The sequence below is a fragment of the Paroedura picta genome, chromosome 7, assembly GCF_049243985.1.
Source record: "Paroedura picta isolate Pp20150507F chromosome 7, Ppicta_v3.0, whole genome shotgun sequence".
NCBI lineage: Eukaryota > Metazoa > Chordata > Lepidosauria > Squamata > Gekkonidae > Paroedura > Paroedura picta.
In genome coordinates this window covers 4042897-4055382 of record NC_135375.1, presented here as the reverse complement: position 1 = coordinate 4055382, position 12486 = coordinate 4042897, and the positions used below count along the sequence as shown (strand labels likewise).

Genomic DNA, 12486 nt, shown 5'->3' with positions numbered 1-12486 from the left:
GCCAGTAGCTACTAACAGACTTATCCACCATGAGTCTAATCCCTATTAAAAGATGCTTACTCTCTGGTAGCAAATTCCACATTTGAATCACTCGGTTAAAATATATATTTGTGCACCTGACTAAGGCAGAAGACAGCCTTGTTTGATTGAAAATCAGGGAGAAACCACACGTGCATGGCTGAAATGCCTGGCATGGCTGTCTGCTATCAGTGCAAGAATGGCGGGGGATCCACGGGGGTACGATAGGCCCAAATGCCATTTCCTTAAGTGTTCAAACTGGTACCTGGCTGTTAAGCGCTAAGTGCCGCAAATAAGGCAGGTTTTATTTTCGTTCACAAGCTCAAATGAATCCCTACCTACCAGAAGCACAAAGCCAAATGCAGCCCCAGTATAACGGCTTCCTGTGTTTGGACAGTTAAGTAGAGAGGGGGAGAAGAGCTATACACAGAGAAGAAAACCCCCCAGAACTGCCACGTGGAAACACCCTAGAGCAGGGGTAGTCAACCTGTGGTCCTCTAGATGTCCATGGACTACAATTCCCATGAACCCCAAGCAAGCACAGGCTGACTACCCCTGCCCTAGAGAACCCCAACTGTCCATACAAGATTGAGGAGTTATCTATCCAGTTATATTCTCCATCCTTCCCCTCCAAAGAAAAGCCCCATCCATCAGGGGCTGGGTTCCTTCCTCCATCCTCATACCACCTCTTAGTGAAAACACTCAGCTTCAGCTTCGACAAAGGGTGGCAATCCTCTATTCCAAATAGTTACCACCTTTCTGGAAGAGCTGGAACTTTTTACTACCTGAAGAAGTCATGGCTTACAATCACCTTTCTACCCAGCTGCTACAATTCTGAATGCAGAGGCGTGGTGACCTGCTTGTTATCTCAGACCTGGTTCCGAACCGCATTCCCCAAATAGCTCCCCGAAACTCAAACCAGGATGGTGCAGATTCTTACCAAGCGTGGGGGCATCCGGCTGCAGTGCAGGGAAATCGTTGTCAAAGACAAATGTGCTCTTGTATTCAGGATTCACCTGCATTGAACAGAGCAAGAGCAGAATTATCACCTGGACCTCCAGGCTACAAGACCACCTACCCTTCCTGGAAGAACCAGACTTTGGGTTCTGACTCTTTCAAGTTGGATACAAAGATTATGAATATTATTCAGAGGAGAAGGGCAAAGGAGAAGCAGATAGGGCATACAGCACAGTTATATTTTTATATGGCATATGAACACATTGTACCACGGAGCCAGCACAGGATGAGCAGGGTGGGCTGGCAGCCTCAGCGATGGTCCCTTTTGCTTTCAAGCCAGGAACAGGGTCCTTAAAGAGGTTCTTCCTCTGAGGATCACGCAGCACAGATGGATATGCTTCCAACACAATATAAATACAATAAATCAGGAGTGCCCAGCTGTTTTTGTGAGGGCAGCCAGAGTTGGACTTTTAAGCCGCTGTGTTGTGAGCAACCCCAAATGGCAGCCCCAGGAGATGGGGCCAGCACAAGTGGTTCCTACAGCTCACCTTCAGGCACACAGACAAGATCCTTAACAAAAGTTTTAAAAATATACACAGGCAATGAAATCTCCAAAAGCCAGGAGGGAGCCTTGCAGGGAAAAGCTTCCCCTGCTTTATAATAACACCAGGTCAGAGCCAGGAGAGGCTTAGGCAGGCACGGCAGCATGTTGGGGACCCCTGCAATAAATACACCACAGCCGCCCCCTGTGAATGCAGCAGGTACCATTCCGTTGGCCCGCGTGGCCCCAGGGCACAGAGGGTTGGCCAGGTCACAGCGCGGCACGTCCTCTTGTGGGGGCTCCTCCACCTGCCCCTGCCAGGGCCGCCGCATGCGATGCGCAGAGACCAAGACCCAGTCATCCCGCAGAGGGTTGTAGCGGATGTGCTGGTGCTCTGTGCAAAGAGGGAGAAGGAAAGGAAATCAGCCCCCCAAGCAGGGCAAGTCCCACCTCCTGCTTTACAGGCCACTAGCAGCTCTCTGGTCTGTGACCCTGTTAGATCCCATTTTAAGGGGTCAGGAAAGCAGGGATAGGAAGGGGACCCAAACCCTGACTGTTGAATTACCAATGGGGATGGGGAGACAATAAAATTATTCTTTACCCAGAAAACAGCATGCTCCCCAGTGCATAGAATCATAGTCGGAAATCCCTCCAGGGTCATCTAGACAAACCCCCCTGCACTATGCAGGAAATTCACAGTCACCTTCCCACCCACCCACAGGGACCCCAATTCCATGCCCAGATGATTATTCTAAGTCCCTGCAGGCCCTCCAGTGAGCCACTGCTTCCCAGCACGCCGACAGCACTGTGGGCCTGGGGCCCTTTGCTCCGCAGGGCTCCGGCAAAGTAGGTGCAGGACCCCTGTTGGGACACCGTCGCCTGTGTCTATCTCCTCCCCCCCTCAAGTCCCACCCTGAGAGCCACGCCTGCCCCCCTCCCCCGGCAATCTGCCAGGCAAAATCGGAAACGGTTTGATTCAAGCTAAGTTGCAAACGTTTCTCTGTGCAGCATGGTCCGCAGCCTTTTATATGAAGAAAGCGTTGCCTTTGAAAGCATTTCATTCACCAAATTTATAGACTCCTAGTGCTGGAAGGGACCCCCTGGGGTCATCTAGTCCACCCCCTGCACTAGGCCCGCCCACAAAGACCCCACCTCCATGCCCAGATGAAGCCTCCAGAGTCCAGCCTGGCCTAACTCACCTCCCGGGCCGGACTCCGCTCGCGCCATGGCCTCCGTCCTCCTCCTCCTCCTCCTCGGGACCCCCGACGGCGCCCCGCCCACTCCGCCTCTCACGTGACCTTAAAAGAGGCGCTACGCCCCGCCCCTTTCTGGCCGCGGGCGCCGGTTGGCCGAGCCTTGACCCGCGGCGTGCTGGGACGAGCTTGGCCCGTGTCACGTGACGCCGCTCCTAGGCCTGCCGTCTGTGATTCGTGGAGCGGGAGGGGCGGGGAGATGCCGGGGCGACGCCGCTATTGGTCAAGGCCGACGCGCCGCCAAGTGGCGCCGCGGGGCGCGGGCGGGGATTGGCAGCGGCGTCGCGGGCGCGCGGTTCGGGCTGGGATTGGCTGATTCCGGGGCGCGCGAGCGGCGGGGCGCGCCTCCCATTGGCCGGGCGGCTGCGGGGCTGCGCGCGGCGTCGGCGTCCTTCTCCCGGGCGGCGGCGGTGGCGGCGGTGGCGGCGATGGGGCTGGTGGCGGGGCGCGGCTGGGCCGGGCGGGGGCTGCGCGCGGGGGCGGTGGTGGCCGCAGTGGCGCTCCTCGTCCAGGCCCTGCGCGGGTGGGCCAGCTCCGCCCGCCGCTTCGAGTTCGAGCCCGAAGACATCGCCCGCCTCGCCAAGCACCACGCCGGTCAGTGGGGGGGGGGGCAGGGGGAGCTTCAAGGGGGCCTCGGGAGAGGGCGGGATCTGCACTGGGGTCAGTAGGAATGAGGGGACCGCTGGACTCTGCTCTGGTTCGGCCTCACTCGGAGTCCTGGGTTCAGTTTTGGGCTCCCCAATTGAAGAGGGGTGTTGACAAACTGGAACGTGTCCAGAGGAGGGCAACAAAGATGGGGAGCGGTTTGGAGACCAAGACGTAGGAGGAAAGGTTGGGGGAGCTTGGTCTGTTTAGCCTGGAGAGGAGACAACTGAGAGGGGATCCGATAACCATCTTCAAGTATTTAAAAGGCTGCCATGTGGAGAATTGGAGCAGAATTGTTTTTTCTTGACTCAGAGGGACAGACCAGAACCAATGGGATGAAATTAATTCAAAAGAAATTCCGTCTCAACATCCGGAAGAAGTTCCTGACAGTCAGAGCGGTTCCTCAGTGGAACAGGCTTCCTCGGGAGGTGATGCATTCTCCTCCTTTGGAAGTCTTTAAGCAGAGGCTGGATAATCATCTCACAGAAATGCTGAGTTTATGAAGGCTCAAGGGGGTGGCAGGTGACAGTGGGTGAGCGAGAGGGTTGTGAGTGTCCTGCAAATGCAGAGGGTGGGACTAGATGACCCAGGAGGCCCTTCCATCTCTATTATTCCATGATTCGATGAACTTGCCCTTCCCCGAAGTCTCAAAATAGAGTACATAATCATTATCATAACAATCACAACATTAAGATATACATAATCTTAATTGAGCAGCTGGATAGCCATCTGACGGAGAGGCTGATCCTGGGAACGCAAAGGGGTGGCAGGTTACAGTAGCTGAGCAATTGGGATGTGAGTGTCCTGCATAGTGCAGGGGGTTGGACTGGATGACTCAGGAGGTCTCTTCCAATGCTATGAGAATAATAAACTGTGGCCCTGTTACCTCCCACAGGCCTGGATCACGAGCTGGCCTTTTCTAAAATCATCGTAGAGCTGCGCAAGAAGCATCCAGGGCACATCTTGCCAGACGAGGACCTGCAGTGGGTGTTTGTCAACGCCGGTGGCTGGATGGGCTCCATGTGCCTCCTGCATGCGTCCCTCTCCGAGTACGTGCTGCTCTTTGGCACAGCTGTGGACACTGGGGGACATTCTGGTAAGCCAGAGAAAAGCTCGCAGGGAGCCAAGAGAGGATTGGCATCAGAAGGAAAACATCTCTTTGTTATATCAGGGAGGCCAATATTGAGTTCAGAGGTAGTCTTGGTCCCTGTTTCGGTGATAGTGAGGTGCATTTGGATCCCCTTGCTCACCTGTGGTTCCAGCTCAATGGCGCACTCTCACCATGACTTCACATGTAAAATTGAGGTGGGGCCCTTTGCAGAGCAGAACAGTGAGCTGAGGAAACATCATCGTTGAAACTGACTGAGGCTGGAATGCTAACATTGCCCCTGAACTCTGCCATCAGTTCTCAAGAGCAGGGGTAGCCAACCTGTGGTCCTCCAGATGTTCATGGACTACAATTCCCATGAGCCCCTGCTGGCAGGGGCTGGTGGGAATTGTAGTCCATGAACATCTGGAGGACCACAGGTTGGCTACCCCTGTTCAAGAGCACACACCTCTCTGCATCTTTTATTCATTAACCCTTGAGTAGGTGGAGCTGCCTTATGCCATATCAGTCCCTCCGGGTCAGTCTTGTCTGGTGTCTCAAGGGGAGGTCATTTGTATCACCTCCTGTCTGTTCTTTTTAACTGGAGAAGCCAGAGACGGCACCTGGGACCTTCTCCATGCTAAACAGATTCTGTCCCCTGGAGCAGTGGCTCATCCCCGTGAACTTGACTTTGCTGTACAAATTTCCCCTCCTGACGTCTTCATTTCATTTCCTCCTTTGCAGGTCGTTATTGGGCCGATATCCACGACACCATCATTTCAGGCACCTTCCGGCAGTGGAAGGAAGGAACGACCAAAAGTGAGATCTACTACCCAGGTGAGCCACACCGTTCTTCTGGGGTCAGTCCAGGCAGGGCAAAGGGCCATGCAAGACGCCAGGCATCATCTGCTTATTTGTGTTCAGGAGATACCATCGTTCACCGCTCCGGAGAGGCCACGGCCGTGCAGTGGAGCGCTGGCACATGGATGGTGGAGTACGGCCGGGGATTCATCCCATCCACCCTCGGCTTCGCCCTCGCCGACTCCGTTTTCAGTACTCAGGATTTCCTTACTCTCTTCTACACCGTACGGGTCTACGCCAAGGGGCTGCTCCTGGAGGCCAGCACCTACTTCAGTGACACAGGCCATTAAGTGCCTGTCCTTCCCCGCCGTACCCTTTGCAAAGGAAAGAGCTCCTAGCCCCCCCCCCTCCCCCGGGCCATGTTTCATCCCAGGATGCCCAGTGGGGCTCGCTTCCTCTCAGCCACCCCCCCCCCCAACAGGAGGCCCACGAAAGGGGGAAAAGAGGGCAGGGATCTATGCCTTCCCAGAATACTGTCGGTACGGGAACATTTCTCACAGGTCTCTCTAACTAGACATGGTCTTGACCATGCTTTGCAAGGACCTTGCTGGCTGTTGCCTGGAGAGGTGGACACAAGCTGTCTTAGAGAGAAGCCATGCCATTATGCATTTCCGCCCTCTGGGGCACGCGAGAGGCGCCCAGGAGGCAACCCAGCAACCTCTGTGACTGCAGGACTGTGACTGTTTTCCCCTGGGTGGGCAGTGTCGTGCTTCATTCTCACAGGAATAGGGTGTTGCACAGCAGCAGGGCACAGAGGCCGTATTTGCACTAGCGTATCACGCAGACAAGTCCCGCTAACTTAGCTTAACGGAGATCCTGAGAATGAGCCAGGGCTGCTACGCTGTCGGGAAAGAGCGGCCAAGCAGGGCCTGAAGGCGTGAGCACCAGAAGTGCCGGAAGCCTTGTTCACCTTGGGCCCTAGCCCCTGGGGAGGAATTTCATGGCATTCCACTTCCTGTGCGGGTGGCCAGGAAGACGCCTTCTCTCCCTGTAGAGATCAGCCCCATGTGGCTTATCAGAGTCGTGGCCTCTGTGGCCCCGGTGGGTCAATTTGGGAAGTGTAAGTGCAGCAAAGCTCCTTGGATCAGTCCAGCCCCAGGGGAGCTAAGCCTTCGGGGCCTGTCTGCGTGCAACAAGATTTTCCCTTAATGCGTCTTAATGCGTGAGAGGTCCTGTCAGCCTCTCTAGCCCGGCCAGGAGATCGGGGGAAGGGGCAGGGGACCTTGCAGGGCCAAAGACGGTGGAGCTCTCCTTCCTCCCTTTTCATCAGCGTGAGCCGCGCGTTCTCAGAGGACCTCCCCTAGTTCAGTCTCGTAACACAAGAGAGCCGCCACCCATCGCCTTAACCTCAAGCCTTATTGGCGGCCTCTTCAGCTATGCACGCATGGATATACCTCCTAGTGTCTATATCTTGGGGTGGCGGGGCTTGCCCCCGGGGGTGCTTTTGGGCTGAGCCCCAGGATTAAGCCGACCTGGTTGGGTAGAGCCTACGGATCACCCGCCCTCTTCCTTCTTCCCCAGATGCGAGAGATCCCTGCCCGGACCTCTTGCTCTCTGAGCCTGTTTGTGCTGTCCAGTAGCTCACTGTCTGTGCCCAAGGGACGATGTGCCCTCTTTCCCTCTCCAAGCGGAAGCAGAGTTGGTAGTCGAGGCACCCAAGAGCGCAGGAGTTCTGTCTGCCAGCCCCCACGAGCGCCTCTGTTGTCCTCCCAAAATAATTCCCCAGCTGGGTCATGCTGCCGTAGCCTGTCCGTCCCAATCTTCCTCCAGTCTTAAACTCCGGGCTATTCATCTCCCCCTTGGGGACACCCCCTCCCCTAACAGTAATTCCCACTGGCTCTTGCACTTTCTGGCAGAGGGTAGGAAACCTGTCCTCAGTTTGCAATCAGGGAGGTAGCAGCGGGCATCGAGGGACTTCAGCCAGTCCTGCTGGGAAGCCGAAAGGAGTCTGGCTGCCGTGTAGGCATGCGGGGGAAGGGGGCCGCTGGCTCCTTGCCTTCTCTTGGGCCCCAGGGCCACCCTCCCTTGGCAGGGCTGACTGCCCCGTGCCCAACACCAGCCTTCCCAGGAAGAAACATGTTGATCCTTAAAAGGATCTCCAAAGGGTGATGCTCCGATGTGCGAGCCTTCTCGTCTGTCGAAAATGGGACAGCTTTCCTAGTATGTGCTGCCATCCGGAGCACTGAGAACCTGCGAGGGCAGAGGGTCTTTCTTTCTGCTTCCCCCAGCTCTTTGGGTCAGAACACGGTATTGGATTCCAGGCAGCTGCTTTGTACCCCAGCCCCCCATGCCCCAGTTCCTGCTCTCTCCAGGGTTACGTTATCTCCTTGCAGAGGGGACTTGGGAACCGCGGTCTCCTTGGCGCAGGGTTGTGAGCTGCCCTGAGCCCTCGGGGAAGGGGGGGGGGGGCGCATCTAAACTGAAACATAAACAGCCTCGGATCCATCCACCCGACGTCTCGCATGAGCCCTGTTTCTTGTCTCTCGGATGCAATCGTTGTGGCTCCTGTACACGTCCAGTCTCGGCATGTTTGCCACACCGTGTGTGAAATCAAAAATCAGTGTTATTCTTTGACAAGCAGAGAAATAGAATGAACCAGGAATAAATCTGCCGTGTGTGTTTTTTAATATATATAAAATCTTCACAGTTGGAAACTTGATGATTTATGTTTTCACAGTTGTGGCTTATTGTACCGGTTTACTTAAACATTATGCTCCCCTGTTGTTTTCGAACCAAAACTCCTTGGAGGTCCCCACCTCCTTAGGCAGCCCATTCACTGCTGAACTGCTCTAATGAAGCACAACCAAACCTGTTCTCTCCCCCCAGCCCTGTTTAGGGCTCTATTTCGAGTTCCAATTTGCAGAATGTTCCAGTCCACCAGGAGGGAGAGGCTGGTGTTGGACTCAGGCAAGCCCCTGATCTGCTTAAAACAAGGAAGCTGAGAGTCTTGGTCTGACTGTTTAATTGGGTTTTTGCGGAACTTGGGCTTTCTTCTTTTTTAAAAAAGCACTCCGTGTTAGCATAGCAGAGTTGTTTCATTGATATGCAGACGCTGTTTAGCTTAGAAAAGAAAAGTTTTATTTTCGGAAGGACATTCCGGATAGGAAAGGTGAGGCAGAGGATAGAGCTCCTACATCCAGCTGGCTCAAGAGAAGAAGGCAGACTGGGAAGCATCCGGGAAGAAAGAGGAAATTGCCCTAAGAGTAGCAATCTAGGGACAGACAAAAGGCACACTTAAAAGATAGAAATGTCCTGAACTCTGATCTATCTAACAGCCTTCTTGCTGCCCCCATCAGGGTCTTCCTCTTCCTGGTTAACTTTGTACACCAGACATTGCCTACTCCAACACTCCGTGGGCTGTGTTTGTCTACAGAACATCTCATTGCATCCGTCCATCGACAGAGGGAGTAATCAAAGGTCGGTGTCCAGTGGAAAGTCGAATGTTCACACACTAAGCAGCTCAGCCTCTCTCCTTTGGCAGGTGTACGTTTGGCCCTCAGGTGTGTCTGTGGCAGAAGCCAGGCCTGCTCCTTGGCCCCTCCGCCCGTGAGCGTCCTCCTTTGCCTGCTTTGTCCCTCTTCAGAGTGGAGCAAAAGGGTCTCGGACAAGAACTGCCCCTTTTGGGAAGTGGGGGAGGGGGGCTGAGGGGAGGGTCAGATGTTCGCTCTTGGGGCTTCCCGTTTCTTCCTTTCCTGAGTTGGTGGTGCCGTCCCCAGGCCAAAGCTGGGTAAGGAGGTGAAGCAGTGGCTGCAGCCCCTCTTCACGGGCAGCCAGTTCGCTATCTGGTGAGGTTTTATCCCCGTCGTGCTCTCTCTAGGCACTAAGAGCGGTGACGTTCCTGGAACACCAGAAACGGTCCTTTTGAGTCTGCTTTGGGGATGAAGGATTTGAGCATGATAGTCTGGAAGTAAGCACTAAAAGTTGAAGCTGTATCAATGCCATTTGTTGCCCTGTGGCATTTCCCAGGCGCTGTAAAGCAGGGGTAGTCAACTTGTGGTCCTCCAGATGTCCATGGACTACAATTCCCATGAGCCCCTGCCAGCATTCGCTGGCAGGGGCTCATGGGAATTGTAGTCCATGGACATCTGGAGGACCACAAGTTGACTACCCCTGCTGTAAAGTATGCTTACGACACAATGGAATTTCTGCTTAATTTATTTGTGTCACTCTCATTTTCTACTGTTGGAAGAAATGTTTTGTCTTGGGGGGCGGGGGAAACGTTGGCATTAAGGGACCCTTCTGCTCCTCTTCCTTGCAATGGCTGGGGGGGAACTCACAGGGCTGGCTATACGAGGTCAGGTGCTTCTGGGGGCAGACCCATGTCTGTTAGCGGCCCTAGTAAACGCAGTGATCTCATCTCTGTTCCTGCCGTTTGAGCCCACTTTTAGGAACCCACCAAGGGCCCGATGCCTTCTGTTTTCACTTTGTCAGCGTGGTCTGTGCACCGCAGTCTCCCAACCCATCTGTTTAGAGAGTCTGGAGCGTTTTCCGCATTTCTTGCCTATGGAAGATCACACTGCAAACGTCTCTCTCGAGATGCCGCTCGCCAGTTCTCTCTGGCAGAAGCCATCTGTTCATCCCCGCTGGAGACCGAGGAGGCGCTTGCCGCAAGCAGGCCCAGAGGGTGGTGCTGCTTGGTTACCAGACCAGCAAGGCCAAACAGGAGTCCTTTCCGACACCCAGATTTCCCTGGCTGCCAACAACTCTAGGATGCCCTTTGTGCTGTTGAGCATCCCTCTGGTTTTATGAAAACAGGCTGCTCGTTCTGTGCCACGGACTAAGACGACCGGCTTGGATTAGTTAGGGCTTTTGTTGCTGATCAGCAGCTAAACGGAGAAGCTGCAGGCGTCTGGGCTCTGCTCTTGGCTGCTGTTGCCTCTGCTTTTATATAAATTGCAAACCGTTTCCTACCAAGTCGGGCTTTGAGTTCATCCAGCCAAGGATCTACTGATCCAGCTGGCAGAGAAACGTTTTTGTCAGTATCGGCAGCACTCCAGAATCATCCTGCTTGGGGCACTGAAGGTTCAGCCTGGGCCTTTGGGTGTGCAATGCACCAGCCCTACTGCTCCTGTCAGGAAGTGGCAGCAAGGGGCCACAGGAAGGACCACCAGGCTCCGGGGGGGGGGGGGAGCCTCAAAATGCTGCTAAGCCCCAGATCTCACAGAGAGCCCTATGGTCTGGTGTCACAGAGGAACAAATTAAGGGTTCTCCGTATTTGGAGGAATCTTAGAGGAATTAGAGCTGGGGGGGGTGGAATAGAATCGTAGAACGATATAGTTGGAAGGGACCTCCTGGGTCATCTAGTCCAGCCCCCTGCACTATGCAGAATAGAACATTAAAGTTGTGGAGGGGGGCAGGATTTCCACTTTTGTTTTTTTCAAAGCTTTTTCAAATGGGGCAATTGGAAAATTTGAAAGAGCACTGAAAAGAAATTCCCAATTCAGCATTTCCTCCTTTAGAATCGGTAAAATGTTTCCAAAGGCAAGGGTTTTAATAGGCAAAGCATGAAAAGGGTTTCTTTTCCACTTTCCCGTCGCAAATCAGCACTCAGAAGGTGCATCTGGGACAAACACAGCCACTTAGGGCCTTAGGCAAAGTCAACCGGTGGGCTCACCAAGTCAAGCCTTGTGGGGAGAAATGCATTCAGTGAGGAATTTCCTTTTAAATTTAGGATAACTGTTTTCTGGTGCTGGAGAAGACTCTTGCGAGTCCCTTGGACTGCAAGGCAAACAAACCGGTCAGTCCTAGAGGAGATCAACCCTGACTGCTCTTTAGAAGGCCAGATCCTGAAGATGAAACTCAAATACTTTGGCCACCTCATGAGAAGGAAGGACTCCCTGGAGAAGAGCCTAATGCTGGGAGCGATCGAGGGCAAAAGAAGAAGGGGACGACAGAGAATGAGGTGGCTGGATGGAGTCACTGAAGCAGTCGGTGCAAACTTAAATGGACTCCGGGGAATGGTAGAGGACAGGAAGGCCTGGAGGATCATTGTCCATGGGGTTGCGATGGATCGGACACGACTTCGCACCTAACAACAACTGTTTGCTCTGGATAATTCAGTACGTTTTGATTCTCTGACAATAAGTTTCAGGTACTTAAAGAATGGAGCCCTGCCTCACCTCTAGCTACAACTTTAGGGTGCCTCTGGGCTCTTGCTGGTCACATTTCATTTAAAAGGGTATCGCATGAACCCTCTCCTTACTCGGTCCCAGCAGGTGGCAGCAGTGCTCTCTTTCAAGTTCTTTAAACTGATTTCCGTCCCTTTTTAAGGAGCTGGTTCCTTACTTCACTCACTGCAGCCCATAGAAGGGGGGTGGAGAAGAGACTGTCTAATTGTGGCTTTAATTTCAAGTCTTGGGGCACCTTAGAAATGAACAAAACTACAATTCAGCATAAGCTCTGCGGGACTGTTTTTTCAGATGCGAGGAGTTTATTCTCACTGCGCTGATCTTTTATGTAGGACTATTTTTAAAGGTCCTAGACTGTATTCTTCGGATTAGCCTGATCGCATCAGATTTTGGAAGCAAATTAGGGTCGGTACTTGGAAACCGCCAAGGAAGACCCTGCAGAGGAAGTTAGTGGCAAACCACTTTGCTACTCACTTGCGCTCAATTCTACCTGCCGGGGTTGCTCTCAGTTGTGATTTGACGACACTTCGTAAACACACACATTTTTACAAGGGCCTGACAGAGGCCCATTGCACACACGTTAGTTAATGCACTTTCAATGTACTTTAGAAGTAGATTTTCAAGCTTAAATAGACAAGTTTTTCTTCTCCTCCTTCTGAGGATGCCATGAAATCTATACTCCCGCTGCAACTTTAGCCTGTCGATAGTTTGACAGGACCTCCAAGTTGGCCGGCTGCGTTTCTCCAGCTCCAAGGAGTTCACTTTCCTCCTTATAGCCCAGCTTTGATCATGGTGGGGGGTTTTGTGGAGCTCGTTCTGGCCTCAGAAGAGCATAATCGGGCAATTGGGTTATTGTTTTATCGTCTGAGCTCCCCCCCCCAAAAAAGGAGAGAAAAGCCCTTCCGCTCGTAATTTCATGATGGGTTTTGAAAGATTTTCTGTCACAATCTCTTAGCGTAGCCTTCAGTAACTTAATTTCCTCGGGTGGTGGTGGGT

General features: G+C 53.4%; 2 protein-coding genes and 1 pseudogene across 4 annotated transcripts in view; 2 read left to right on the top strand and 1 right to left on the bottom strand.

The window, feature by feature from the left end:
* Positions 1 to 2851, bottom strand: part of GALT (galactose-1-phosphate uridylyltransferase) — a 53932-nt gene extending 51081 nt beyond the window's left edge. For all 3 annotated transcript variants that reach the window (XR_013232961.1, XR_013232962.1, XM_077346595.1), the window contains exons 1-3: positions 2716 to 2851; positions 1741 to 1910; positions 959 to 1034 (exon numbers count right to left, since the gene is read on the bottom strand). Coding sequence is in view for 1 of the 3 variants with exons in the window: in XM_077346595.1 (XP_077202710.1) it covers positions 959 to 1034; positions 1741 to 1910; positions 2716 to 2743 (274 nt within the window). In the remaining 2 variants the exon portion in view is untranslated. The remainder of the gene's footprint in view (positions 1 to 958; positions 1035 to 1740; positions 1911 to 2715) is intronic.
* A 333-nt stretch (positions 2852 to 3184) lies between these two features.
* Positions 3185 to 8021, top strand: SIGMAR1 (sigma non-opioid intracellular receptor 1). Its single transcript, XM_077346594.1, has 4 exons — positions 3185 to 3363; positions 4310 to 4510; positions 5246 to 5338; positions 5426 to 8021. Exons 1-4 carry the CDS (start codon positions 3198 to 3200, stop codon positions 5650 to 5652), a joined length of 687 nt encoding a protein of 228 aa, XP_077202709.1. The 5' UTR covers positions 3185 to 3197; the 3' UTR covers positions 5653 to 8021.
* LOC143841704 (mitochondrial import receptor subunit TOM7 homolog pseudogene) lies at positions 7850 to 9328 on the top strand (annotated as a pseudogene).
* The last annotated feature ends 3158 nt before the right edge of the window (positions 9329 to 12486 follow it).